Raw genomic sequence first — 14,970 nt, 5'->3', positions numbered from 1 at the left:
TGATACAACTTTTCAACAGCAACGACAGTGTTTAACTTAAGGAGTACTGACACAACTTTTCAACAGCAACGACAGTGTTTAATTTAAGGTGTACTGACACAACTTTTCAACAGCAACAACAGTAGTGTTTAACTTAAGGAGTACTGACAAAACTGACCAGTAGTGTCTCAAGGCGGGGTAGTGGGGACAGAGCGTATGGGGTTACATAATAGGGGTGACACCAAAATGAACGTTTTTTTTTTTTAGAAAAACCTGTTTTTTTACAACGGTATGCGGTGAAACTATATTGCCCATAGTTTCAGATACAAACAAAAACAAAGTACTAACAAAACTTATAGAGTATGTACAGTACTTTTAAAGTACTGACAGCCAGTACAAAATACCTAATTTTAAGATAGACGCTCAAACATACACTCAAAAAACATACGAAAGTACAAGTCTCATTTAGTATTCAAGTCCCGGTATATTCGATCAAAGACGAACTGATCTAGTAAACAATTAGGCTTTCACGTATCTTAATTAATTCCACGTGTCTTAATTAACTCTATTCTTCATCCTTAGTCTCTCTCTCTATAGAGCTAATTACCTGTGTGACGTCATAGATTCACCAGATGTACCTGGCCTTTATACTAACCTGAGTTCCGTGAAAGAGTTGTTTTCAAATGATTCAATAACACTACATGTGCTGCCGTTCCCAAAGGGTCATAACCTTATCATAGAGACCTGATCATAAGCTATATTTAGTCTACCTATTCTATGGAACATTTTGTAACTACCATTTTCAAGTTTTATACGTGATTATTAAAATACATAGAAGATTGTGCGCACATATTTTGTGTCATCGATGTATTTTTAAAAACAAATTATATTATTTTTCAAATGAATTAATTTTCAGCTTGATTACCATGGTCTGTTAATATAGGGGTGGGGTGGGGATCAGGGGTCACTTATTTAGCTTGAAGTTTTCCTGCCATTTGATTTGATTGTCGATGTGCTCTTTCAATATTCCGCAGATGTAGGCGGGTCTAAGGATAGCTGATGTGGGATTTCCATTCCATACCCTCGAAGAAAAAAAAATGTTATTTCCGGTGTTTATTTTTGTTTTTGTTTACATTTCAGATACATTTTTAGTGTTTCATAATGTAAATGTGTTTGGTTATTGGCGGATCTCTAGTCGGGACGTAAAGGCTGAGCCAGCGCCCCACCAAATAAAACAAAGGAACTCAAGCGGTTCATAGCCGCAATACAAACCCTAGCCCAAATAGAATTTAATTAAAATAACGTTTTAAGAAGTCTAACTATTATGTAACGACAGTTTAAAAAGCTGGTATAAAAATCGTTGTCACTCAAGCGTGTGAACTGACCCCTGCTTCTAATTAACCAGATTTGACAGATGACCTCTGACCTATCAACTGACCTTCACAGCACCGGCTCATGCAAGCTCGTTAATCACATTCGACAGCTACCGCAGGTAACTCAAACACTAACCGAGGGAAACCCGAGTTCCAGAAAAAACCGAGGCACCGCCCTGTAGCCTGGAGTGCTGGGGACAACATGAGAGGGCGGCTGTCAAACCAGGAAATAAATGTCCTGCCTCTACTTCCGGGGACGGGGCGGGGACACAAAAAACTTGCTCGTAAGGGGAGAATACTTCATTATGAGAACGTAAACAGAGTCAAACAGCGTAAACTGTTTCTGTTCAATGTTGCAGGGCTCGAGGGTGTAGCTAAATGTTGACGCTGGCCACACAAGTTATCGTCGAGTAATTTGTTTTCCTACCTGTGTGATTTAGACCTGGTCGATGTAATCAACGTATGAAATATTTAATGCCGTTAAGTGTGTTTTTCTGTGGAGTGGAGTAGGAAGGGGTTGAGGCGGGAGTCAGTTGACCTTCAGGTTTTTAAAATTTAAAAATTACATTCCAATATTTGGCTATGTAGGTACGCCATGTAAAAGTTAGGGATAATTTTATAAGCTTTTATTTAGTTCGCAACGTCCATTTGTTTGTTTGTGGTTTTGTGGCAATTCTTGTAACTCAATTTTGATCCACTTCTAATTCATCGATTCCTATTGAACTAAAACTAAAAACGAGATCTTGTGAGTCGTCGAAGCTGTTAATAAAGCGAGCAAATTAGTTCGCTTGCAATGACCAATTTAACGATCTGATGTGGGTGAACAGCTGATCGTTGTTTTGTTATCAAACATGAAGCGACTGCGTCTATTGATAGTAAGCGTTTGAGAACCCGAGGCTCGCAGGATCGAACCCTTCGTCTCTACACAGAACAATTACACTCCACCCGTCCCCACCACCTGACGTCTAACCAGGACATGCTGAGGCTCAACAGTGACCATGACTATAGCAAGTTGCCTGGCCATAGGGAGAAGTTATATATCTAACTGCTCATCACGACTATTTTGTCACGCCAATATATATGTATATAGATAAATAAATAGATAAATAAATTTTATATATATATATATATAAATATATAAATATATATATATATATATATATATATATATATATATATATATATATATATATATATATATATAACAAGCCACAAAGTGGGGCAAGTCGCCTCACCGCCTATCCAAAATAGTGTGGGCGTGGGTAACGATAACTAGAACTACAGAAAACACAATTTACAATCATAAAACTACTTGAGCAGAAAAACCCATTTCCTAAAGCCTTTATTCTGCCGACAAGCCATTAAATAAACAAAAAGTTCAGATGTCGTGTTCGATTTTCGTCATAAATTCAAAAAATATTTTTTTAGTTGTGGCGATTGTTCTTCTTTGACAACCTGGAGTGCAGTTGATGCAAGCAAGAGTTGACAGACGAGAGGGTACGTATTTGTCGTCTTGTTGGCGAGTGGCGAAAAGGCGAAGTTTCGAGTGTGCAAGCTGCCTTTGTTCAGAATTGATTGCCACGCTTGAATGCTCATTGCATTGACCGTTTTTTATCAGTCCGTGGTTTTGAAATTTATATTCAAGTGCCGTCAATGGCGTAGCCAATGTTATTTTTTTTGTTTATTTTGAACGTGTTTACATTTCGTTCCTAGATGATAGAGCTAGGATAAGTTCGACATAAATATCCGTTTATAGTTCCATGATCTCGTCATGTTTGCTTGTTGATCGAAGGTTTCAGGTTCGAATACTGGTCATGACATATAATTATCCGGACAACGACATTTTCTTATATCGAAAGATTTTGATGTTCTCAGTTATAATAATTCCAATTTGTGTTTTAGTTGTTTCATGTAGAAATCTACTATTGGGTTGGGAAAAGACTAGGAATTGTGCAATCGCATTATTACTTAGCAATATAATTAGGTGTTTCCTAGCCGTAGCATTGCGTTTAGATATGATTAAGTAGTTTCTTACAGTATCATTGGTTAGTGATATGATTAAATAATATTTATCAGTATTATTAATTAGGGATGTGATTAGGTAATATCTAACCGTACCCCAGCTTAGGGATATGGTTAGGTAATATCTAATTGTATCATTGCTTATAGATATGATATCTAAATCTAAAATGTAACAGTAGCATTGCTAAGTGGTATAGTTAAGTGTTGTGTAACCGTAGCATTGTGTTTAGTTAGGTTTGGAGCGTATGACCGCATCAGATACATTTCAGCCAGATTTCCACCACATTTTGCTATCATCCTGTTCCGCGTAACGATCGCAATTTCGGCTTTAATTAGAAAATGAATTTTAATGACCATTAAGTCCAGGCTAGCACGCTCAGATTGGGCCTGCATGAACGCTTGAAGAATTTTCTTCAAATGTAAATAAATCTGCATTTTTTAATCGTGATATCCTGGGCGGGTTATTTTCTTCATGGAGAAATTCCATTGGCCAGGATTTTTTTTCAAGCTTGATAAATAAAAATAAATGAGAATAAATTGCTAACGATAAGAAATTCTTCGAAACGTGAAAATTGGTCAACACACCTCAAAACCCCAATGTATTCAGATAGCGAACCCGCTTTCAAATTAAAATGAAATAGAAAAAAAAATGATCCTCACAAACTAAAGGATCTCTTTTTGAACGGATGTGACGTAGGACATGCGGCCTTTCTTTGAGAGGATCTGAAAGGCTCCACGCCGCGACGTCTGCTGTTGGCCCAAGGCTGGCCAGGTTTTCTTGCATTTTATTTTTAAGTCAGAGTAGTTTAAAAACACAATTCAAGGAATTGCTAATTATTTCCAGAAAAAAAGTAAAGCAATAAAAATTCTGCTTAGATCAATTGTGGATTTTCTTTTTACTTTTTGCTTAATCGTAAACAATTCTTATCTAAAGTGTTAACGTCCTTACAATACTGTTTCTAAAGTCCAACATTTACAGCTTTGCAACTATAATTTATCAAGTGTATAGCAAGGAAGTCACAATAGAAAGATATTGATGTTATAATGTTATAAAATGTTATGAGTAATAATACGAGTAGTATGGGAAAAGTATTTAATACGACTCATACAAATGTCCTCATTCATACATCTGTAGAACTTTTGGTACCCAACATTACACTTTTATATGTCACATGTTTAAATAGTTTGCCTAGGTACTTATCGATTCCGTGGCAAAAGTATACAATACAAAGGATTATACGAAATTATATATATGTATAATGCAAAGGATTATACGAAATTATATATATATATATATATATATATATATATATATATATATATATATATATATATATATATACGAAATTATATTTATACGAAATTATATATATATATATATATATATATATATATATATATATATAGAGAGAGAGAGAGAGAGAGAGAGAGAGATCTCTCTCTCTCTCTCTGTATATATATATATATATATATATATATATATATATATATATATATATATATATATATATATATATATATATATATATATATATATACATACACCCCCCCCCCCCCCCCCCCACAAATCCCTAAAAGACAAGCCCCTAAAAATGTTCCACTCATAACCAGCCAGCTCTGTAGCCCCCCCCCCCCCCAAACCACCCCAGTAAAACCTCCCGTCACCCCCCATCAATCAGGCGCCACGGTACGTCCATATTGTCGGGGTGTGGATGCTGATGGCCAACTCGGCACCGCCGCATTGTTGTAAGGACGGCGGTGTGATCAGATGGCCCATCGAGGGCCACTTTTGTATGATTAGGTTAGGGGCCTGGGAGCCACTTCCAGACCAATTCTGACACTACTCCGATAACAGGTATTGGTGGTCGCTTTACTGTGGTACCAGCATAACAGCCTTTTTATGTTAGCTATATATATCTATATATCTATATATCTATATATCTATATATCTATATATCTATATATCTATATATATAATTCTCTTCTAGGAGCGCTAAAAAACAAGCTGTAAACGCGATCCCTACCTCCCCACCCCGACATCATCTTAGTGAGCTGTGTTCACTCTAAATGTTTACAAGCAGAGCCAACGATTTTAAACGTAAGGGGGGGGGGGGGGGGGGGGGGGGGGGAAAAGGGGGGGGTATGGTCCTTAACGAGCTACTTATAGTGTTTTAAAGAAATATTTTCAGTGTCAGCATTGGTACTGTCGAATTCACAAATTATGAATTACTGAAAAGTAGAAAATAAAACAACTAAATAGCGGCCTATGTTATGCCGCGGGCCGGCTCGTATATATATATATATATATATATATATATATATATATATATATATATATATATATATATATATATATATTTATATACTATATCAGGTATATGCCTGATATCTAAAAAAAATAATATTGTACGGTAATTTTGCATCAGTTTGCGAAATCTTTTATTTTCACACACTAAATTAGAAAAAATTAGTGTGATTTAAAGATTCAAATATCAAGCACTCTATTTTTAGTTTTCGGAAATTCTATGCTTTAAACTAGGTTAACTGGGCCTATATGTCTTTCTAATTTTCTGGTCGTACAAAATATATTCGATACTGTTGTTTTAATGTGTTAAAATAGATGGGGTTAGTTGCCTGCTTTCATTATAGGTAAAATTTCGGTTGACTATTGTTTTGTTTTATAAATAAAAAAAGAAGTTAAGAAACCTTTCAGAATTGAAAGTGCTTGAGGTGGATGTCATGATTCTTTGACCTCGGCTATTGATGAATCGTGTACGGTCAACATTGCCGCCAATAACTCTACTCACGTCGACTGGAGCACGTACACATCACAGCTGGATGGACCCTACGACATCATACATACTCGCGCGTGTTCAACTACTCACTATTATTTTTGTTAGTAATCATGCGCTTTACGACACGACCACTTAAACGTTAACCAACGCAAACAACGACCAAAACTTCTAGTGTATTACAAGTTGCACATCGTGCATATTTCCTATATAACCCACCGTCCACTCCCAAGAGTATTATATTCTGTGAGTAAGACGCTGACTAAAGAAGGTAGTTAAGATATCTATTTCGGTTTGGGCATTCGATTCGGGAGAAGAAAACTGTGGAGACTGGATAAAAACCGTTCCCTCGGGTTGAGGAACCTTCCCTATGGTCACGTGATCAATGTTTATTTGTGGATTTTGTGGACCAAAGGGGAGGGAAAAGGTTTTAAAATCAAAACCTAATTGTAATATTACTGTATTAGTGTTGTATTTAAAGAAATGGGTGTCGTGGATAAATTATGTGGTAGTTTAGTAAATTGGATGCATGAGCATAGAACATCAAACCATCACCACACTGAAGCAATGCACACCAACATAACACTAAAGCATTCACACCAGTATCAGACCGGATCATTCACATCAACACCTCACTAAATCAATACACATCATCATTACATTAAAACATCCACCCCAGCGTCATGTGACCTACTTAGGTCGAGTCATTTTTATTTTGAACTAGATATAATTCCTTATATGGAATGATGGTGTAACACCTGGGGTTTTTCCACTGACTTATTAAGGTGTTTGAGACATAGAAATTTTCCATTAAAATCTGATTGAATGATTCTGATCAGATGATTATCCCAACCAATGGCGACATGAGTTGAGGATAACCTCCCCTGTCACAGAAGTCTTTAATTGCACTGCACACTCGCAACACGAGGCAGTTTATCTTGACCTGGCAGTCTACGGGGCAGTTTTACCTTGATCAGGCGGCCGTCCATATTGTCCGGCTATAGACTCTGACCATTTGAACGTGAGAGTACTTAAGACCTGTGTGTGCCTTGCTTTCTTAAGTTGATTTAGTCTTCTAGTTTAATATTACTTGTCGCTAAGTAATTCCTGAAGATATAGCAGTGTTGTGTGGCCTGTGGCTATTATTAGACAGTGTAGAAATCTGTGATAGTGTTTTTTCCTACATCGTGTAAGTTGGGTTTTTGATATTTTATACATTAAATATTTTATCTAGTTTCAACCTTGTGTTTTGCCACTACTGTGTTCGCTGATTAAAAGGTCGTATGTAGATTGGATGAGTGTTAATTACAATAGTATCACTAGCTTCCCTAGACATTGAATTCGAGCCCTAGTGTGTCGTTGTGTTAAGTGTTCATCCACTTAGGCCGTAAGGCATTTGCATATGACCCCGAAAAAAGAATCCGGGGACGTTCTCCTTCTATTTGGCTGATAGATAGGTTAACGTTACAGTCATACTAAAAAAAGTACACATCAACATCTCTAAAGCAGAGCACACCAACGTTTCTCACTCTACCCTTAGTGTATTTTGTCATGTTGGGGCCATTCCCTAAATGGAATGGATAAGATTCCCTAACATCCCAGGGAATGATTCGCCCATAATACAACGGGCATTACTGTAGAAGATAAAAGGGATTGACTACCCCCATATACAATGGACATAATTCGTTTAACGAAAGGGAAAATATTTCCCAACATACCATCATAACTTAAAAATAAAATAAGACTTAATGATTTCGCTAATTTTAATGAGAATTAACTTTCCATCAAACAGTGTGGTTGATTCCTCAAAAGAAATTAATTAACATTGACCTGACCTTTCAATTAGGAACTCGCCCTCAGTCGATTTGGTTTTTTACATAATTTTTTTTTTCACGTTCGCGACTACCATTCACACAAATATGATAGCAAATTGTCATGGTTATTTTTTCCGTTAATAAAATTTTCTTGAGATTTTTTGCAGGATACACGTTAATTGGGATCTGGTGAAATGTTTTTACATAAAAGATCGAACAAAAATCTAATTAATTACTTGATAAATTTGTTTGCAAGTTTGTTACATTTGTTTTTTTTCCTGTTTTTTTCGGAAGCGGTGAAAATACTGCCACGTTCAACTCTTGTTTTTCTTTTCTTTATAAAAATGAAGTTTTTTTTTTTTTTTTGGCGATCTTTTGTTAGGGAATCTGTTTCGAACTCTCGGGAAATTATTTGAGGGAAATTCGACTTTTTTGTTCATTAACTACTGGTAGTTTTGTGTTCGTTTGCTACTGCAAATTTTTTTTCATTAGTGCTGGTAGTTTGTATTCATTAACTATTGGTAGTTTGTTATTAATTAACTACGGGTAGTTTATTATTCATTAATTACTTGTAGTTTTGTATTCATCAACCACTGGTAGTTTTGTATTCATTAATTATTGGTAGTTTGGTATTCATTAACTACTGATAGTTTGGTATTAATTAACTAAATGTAGTTTGTTATTCAATAATTACTGCGGATTGTTTACATTAGTACGGGTATTTTTGTTTTCATTAACTAATGTAATTTTGTAATTATTCTGTAAATATATATATAGATAATACAATTATAACTCTTGGTTTGATGAGACTGATATGGTGAGGTAGTGAATAGTTGAGTCAAGGTTGAGAGTATGGTGTAGGGCAGAGTGGGAGGGGGGTGGGTGGGGGGTGGGGGGGTGGGAGGTAGGGCAGAGGCATAGCGACCTATTTTGGCGCCCGGGGCGGACTATCAGTTTTGCCCCCTCCTCCTTTCCATTTCTATATATAGTAATTCCTGTCTGTGAAAAAGCGCCCCCACCCCTCCCCAGTTTGAAAGTTACTATCCCGTAACATTTCTATTTCGGTGTCACAAAATTGTTGAATCAATGTGTAAAGCCTTGTAGTCGTGTAGTTTCGTAACTTTGTGTATAATTCAATACTTCAGCTTAAAATGAGATTTCAAATTGATTTTCCTACCCCTTTTGGCGCCCTCTTAGAGTCGGCGCCCGGGGCGGTCGCCCCCCCCCCCCCACGAGCTACGCCACTCAGGTAGGGGTTGTGTAGATTTGTGAGGGGTCGCATGTATACGTAAATGATAACAGTTATGTGTGAAAGCATAACGGCGATATGTAATATCAGTTAAATGATAAAACTGATTGGAAAATAGACGTGTGAGATGTCTATGAATGAAGTCGATTTCCGAAGGGCGGATTTGTGTGAGTGGGTGACTACGTGATTAAAGGTGATTGATTAAATGTGATGAGTAGCCGTTGATGGTTACACTAACATAACTATTGGTTATCTTTATAAAAGTTGTAAAATGTAGAAAAAAGCTATAAGACAGTGGAAGTGACAGAGTCAATGTTTATGGTGTAGAATATATTGTACCTTAATGACATGTGGCGAGAAAGTAATACATTACAACATGAGAAGTTGTTTATGTTTTATAAATTAAAAAATTGTTTATTACAAAGTTTAGTTTGTTGAATTTAGAGACGGGAATATTTTTACTAGAGATGTTATACGTCCAATAAAATTGATTTATCGTTATTAACTTCCAAAATTGATTTCTCGTTTTTTTTTTCTGTGCACCCATCACCCTCTCACGTGCCTGCTCCCCCCCTCCCTCCCCTCCTCGCGGGCGTTGCATCGCAAATTGTCCTAAATTTAAATTCCCCTCGTCCGTTTGTGTTTGATCAGCGGACACTGAACAAGATGTTGCTGCAGTTTTTTATGTCTGTCCTCTTTGTACCTGGTATTTTATTTTGTAAAGTTGTGCAGAGAGGGTCGACACATACGGAAGCTAGAGGGGGTAGAATTTATCTGCTAATTTAAACGACAGTATAATGTAAACTTCTTTCTACCCCCCCCCCCTCCACCTTCACCATCCAGCACTCAAGCTTTGGTTAGAATACTAATTTTCTAAATATTGAAATAGGAGCAATAAATACACGACGTTTGATTGGCATTTATTAACAGAGGTAATGAGTCTTAATAACTGTCTATTAGCGCTGAGATTACTATCACATGAAGACCTATCAAAAACCGATTACTTACCCATAAGAAACTACCAACATAATCGATTACTGTCACATAAAGACCTACCAAAAACCGATTACTAGCGCATGACAACTTACCAACAAAATTGATTATTTATGCGCGAGAATCTATCAAAACAACCCACTACTTGCACATCAAAGCATATTGACAACTAGACACACGCCCGAAACAGCTGTTTTGAAATTCCAGAATAAACCTGGACTACCTTATAAAACAAAGTGACCCTTTTGATCCAGGCTGCTCAGTGGGCAGATGAAGTAAATTTCACCTGTTTTCGTCATGGCCTATAGTAGAGTTCACTTGTTTCTGTGACCTCGGCATGGGAAGAGATAGTGTGGTCAGAACTATGCGCTACCACCTTTACTTTCCGTAACGTTAGTCAGGTACCCATCAGAGCTGAGTGGACTCAGGGCGTCCTACGGAATCCAGCCCGGATCTAACTCGAAACTTCTGGGTAACCAGTTGTGCGCTCTTATAAAACGAAGAAACCTGTTACTCTAATGACAACCCTATAAAGTACACGTGACCCGTCAACCCATTGGCAGCAACCCGAAATAATTCCCTATTTGTTTTTTTTTTAACCTGGGAACCCACTGGGACTTTTTTTTTTACCTAGGGACCCACCGTGATTTCTTTTTTCTTACCTAGGAACCCGCCGTGATTTTTTTTTTTTAACTAGGGACCCACCGTGATCTTTTTAAAACCTAGGGGCCCACCGTGATTTTTTTTTACCTAGGGACCCACCGTGATTTTTGTTTTGCCTAGGGGCCCACCGTGATGTTTTTTTTTTTTTTACCTAGGGCCCCGCCGTGATTTTTTTTTTACCTAGGAACCCACCGTGATGTTTTTTTTTTACCTAGGAACCCACCGTGATGTTTTTTTTTTTACCTAGGAACCCACCGTGATGTTTTTTTTTTACCTAGGAACCCACCGTGATGTTTTTTTTTTTACCTAGGAACCCACCGTGATGTTTTTTTTTTTTTACCTAGGAACCCACCGTGATGTTTTTTTTTTACCTAGGAACCCACCGTGATGTTTTTTTTTTTTTACCTAGGAACCCACCGTGATGTTTTTTTTTACCTAGGGGCCCACCGTGATGTTTTTTTTTTACCTAGGAACCCACCGTGATGTTTTTTTTTTTTTACCTAGGAACCCACCGTGATTTTTTTTTTACCTAGGAACAGACCGGGATTTTTTTTCCACCTAGGGATACACCGGGATTTTTCCCGATAGACCAATCCACCCCTGTAACCAACAAAGTGATTATCATTAACAACATAAGTAAAGCCCACAATACAGCAAGAAAAATATTGTGGAAGATATTACTCTCAGAGACAAACCATGGTGTTAAATCAAATAAAAATAATTTAGAGTTGAGGTCTAGGGACTTTCCTTTACCAGACATAGCCGTCCATTATCTGCTGAGAAAACTGTAAAAATATTCTATCTTAGGTTCCTAACGAACGTCTTGTTGAAATTCTATAAAAACTGAGTTTTATAAAAAGTAAATTTAACGATTTTTAAATGTAAATCGAAGATTTAATTTCCAACACCAAGAGTCGTGCGACCTGGGGGCGACACTATCGGGCTGATCTTTCTGTTGCTGAGGTAATGTCCGGATTACCTTTATTGACTCGGACATTTGGACGGTCAAGTGAATCAAGCGGAGACTATTTCCGGATTTGGCCCCGCCCTTGACGACGTGTCCGGTCCGGGCGGACGACGTAATGCCGGGCATCGGTCTAAGAGCTGGTCATCAGACTTAAGCTCGAGGCTGGCTCCGACAGGGATGACTGGGGGGTCAGCCTCGGCTCCAGGCGATTAGGGGGTCGTGTTTGTGGAGAGGTTCGAGGGTGTACGGGTAGTGGGGTGGGGGGGGGGGTGGATGGGGGTGAGGACGAGGATTGCGTGTCGAAGAGCGTGTGTATGTATGGGGGGGGGTTCGCAGCTTTCCCGTATAAATGTATGTGTGTGTGCGTGTGCGCGTGTGTGTGTGGAGTTGTCTGTTTCTGTGCGTGGATATACTGACTGGTATTTAAAAAAATTGTCTAGCTTAGTCTCGACAGCAATGTCCATGGGACAGAAGGGCGGGAAGGGGGGGGGGGGGGTGAGTGCGTTTGTGTTTAGGACTGCAGAGTGTGGGAGTGTGGGTGGCAGGGTGTGCGGGAGTGTGGCGTGTAGCAGTCTGAGGTCGTGTTTTTTTGCGTGTGCGTGTAGTGGGGTGGATGCGTGGAGTTTATAACATTTCTAGTATCGTTTCGATGGCAGGTTGAATATTTGGTTTTTTTATATAAGGGACGGTGACGGGGTAACGGTGGGGAGGGAGGGGGGGGAGGGATGGATATGAACGCGTTTAGGCACTAACTTTTGCCATCAAATTATGTACAATTTGTTAAATGTTAAGTAAAAAACTATTTAAAACAAAAATTGATTAAAGTTCCACCAAAAGCATTAAGGGAAAATTTTTGGGATTTGTCCTGCCTGTGTCCCACAACGAAGGGGGGGGGGGGGTAGAATAGCGGCTAAGAGTGTATGAATTAACAAGCAAGCTAGTTTTGCTGTAGACAGGTAACATTAATAGTTTACAATAAAAAACTCCAGACCCCTGTTCAGGATTCTCTGCTTGTATTGGTCACACCTGGTACCGTATAGATCTCAATGATATTCATCGTTTGATCTCGAGTCTAAACACAACTCTTCGTACAAAAATACAACAGCTTGTTGCATGTCGTTTGAGAGCTAGGAAAGATAACCCGTGTACCATTTATATTAAGTTGGGTATACGAAGAGGTATGCGCAATATTGATACATCGACAATGTTATGGAGGAAGGGAGGAGGGGGGAGGTTAGCTGTAAATACACAATTTTAAATTAAACGAAATGAACAAACTGGGTATAGAAAAATGATAGTAGCAACATGAACATTGTTTCCTTCAGACTTTATTTCCGAAGGGGGGGGGGGCACTTGAAACTTAGTGGTAGGGGGGCACTTGAAACTTACGTGGTAGGGGGAGGGGCACTTGAAACTTACGTGGGAGAGGGGAACTAAATTTCCAAGAGTAGAGGGGGCACGAGTTAAAGTATTTGTTTTCTATATAAATTCTATTTCGTTCGGTTGGGGGCCGGGGGGGGGGGGGGGGGGGGGGACTCGAACCGATGCCTGAAAGAGACACCGAACACGAGGTAGGATGAACATTTGTACCTAGCCCTGTCCTTACGAAATCGTGGTCTAGTTGGTACAGTCTATAGCTTTATTTACACGTTTTTAACGCGCACAACGAAACCAATTAAAGATACATCGAAGACAGTATGTAAATATGATTAAAACATAGTTTGTATTCCAAAATTGTTTTTTTTGGTTGTGTTAACGCTTTAAAAACAGTTTTGGTATATTTTTTGTTTTGCTTTAGTCTCAATTAAAGACACTACTTTTATTTATTTGTGACTTGTTATAGAATATGTATTTAAACTATATAGACACATTGTGAGCTGTACTAGATAATAAAATTGTTTTCACATTAAAAAATAAATTAATATTTTTTCGATTATAAAAACAAAACTACCGTATTTTCGGACAATAAGACGCGCTGTATTAAATCTCATAACGTGGGTGGTAAAAGGTTCGCCTCTTATAGAAAATTATGGAACATTATTTTCTTACTTTTCTCCTTAAAAACTAAGCTGTGTCTTTTAGTTCACTGTGTCATACATAGAGAAATACGAGGTAAAGACTTCTTCAAGACACGAATGTTAAGAAATATACATTAGAGCATCACGAGTTAGATCACTTTGAGAATTTTTTTAAACGGGGACATTCAAATAACATGGCTCATCCATTTTGTTAATCTATTGAAAACTGTAGTTTCACTTAACAAATGAAAGTCGATCTTTTGTCTAGATTTAAAAAAAAAATGTAGTGAACAATGCTGAACAAATATGTTGTTGGTTTTTTTCAAGAAAATTCGAAGCACAGTTTTTAATGTAATTGGACGGGTGATATTGAGAACATAGGTATGGGTTGCAGAATTTAGTCGTCATATTGCAAACACAATAGTTACAGACAGAGATTATGGAAACAGGACAGGCAAAATATTTACAGACATTACGCAAACAGGGCAGGCAAAATATTTACAGACATAAACGCTACAGATAAAAACCTATTCCAAATGCATTAATAAGTTTAATCCAGACCTACTATTAACAACAATATAAAATGCATTCAGTAATTTAAACCGAGAACAGAACGAACTCTTTAAAAAATCAGCAGACACGAAATTTAAAAAAAAAAAAATCAACGCGACATTTGAAATGTATAAAGACTTGAAATACTCACGTTAGCCTTGACTACGGCGAAGCAGACGATCAGACAAAACAGGAAGCGGGCAACAGCTTTCAGTGACGTCATTTTTCAGTTCTGGACACCTGCCTTCACGGCACCGCTCGAGAGAACACTTGATTAATCTAAGCTAACTCGTTAATTAATTAGTCTTTTCTATGAACAGTTCTTCAGCTTTTAAATTCTTCTTTCTTTGAGATGCAGCTTGTACGAGGACGTAGAACTTAATTTACTTTGGGTGACATCTTTAACTTCTAAAAGTTTCAGTCTTTGAAGTCCTCTTCCTTGTTCCACAACGACGATTGCAACGCACCTTTTATAACTAGCGCGCGATGCTCCACTCGCGTTATGGCGGCCAATGCAAGCGCCATCTAGCGGCGACAGAAGGGGAGAG

At 37.9% G+C, this 14,970-nt stretch overlaps 1 protein-coding gene across 1 annotated transcript in view; it reads right to left on the bottom strand.

The window, feature by feature from the left end:
- Positions 1-14,939, bottom strand: part of LOC131939519 (feeding circuit activating peptides) — a 70,649-nt gene extending 55,710 nt beyond the window's left edge. Inside the window, exon 1 of the mRNA XM_059297857.1 lies at positions 14,574-14,939. Within this exon, the coding sequence (XP_059153840.1) occupies positions 14,574-14,645 (72 nt within the window). The 5' untranslated portion in view covers positions 14,646-14,939. The remainder of the gene's footprint in view (positions 1-14,573) is intronic.
- Positions 14,940-14,970: the final 31 nt, after the last annotated feature.

Source organism: Physella acuta, unplaced genomic scaffold, assembly GCF_028476545.2.
Source record: "Physella acuta isolate Inbredline_101_S28 unplaced genomic scaffold, ASM2847654v3 ptg000282l, whole genome shotgun sequence".
In the NCBI taxonomy this organism is placed as follows: Eukaryota; Metazoa; Mollusca; class Gastropoda; family Physidae; genus Physella; species Physella acuta.
Note: the sequence above shows the minus strand (reverse complement) of the source record. Positions and strands in the feature narration are given on the sequence as shown.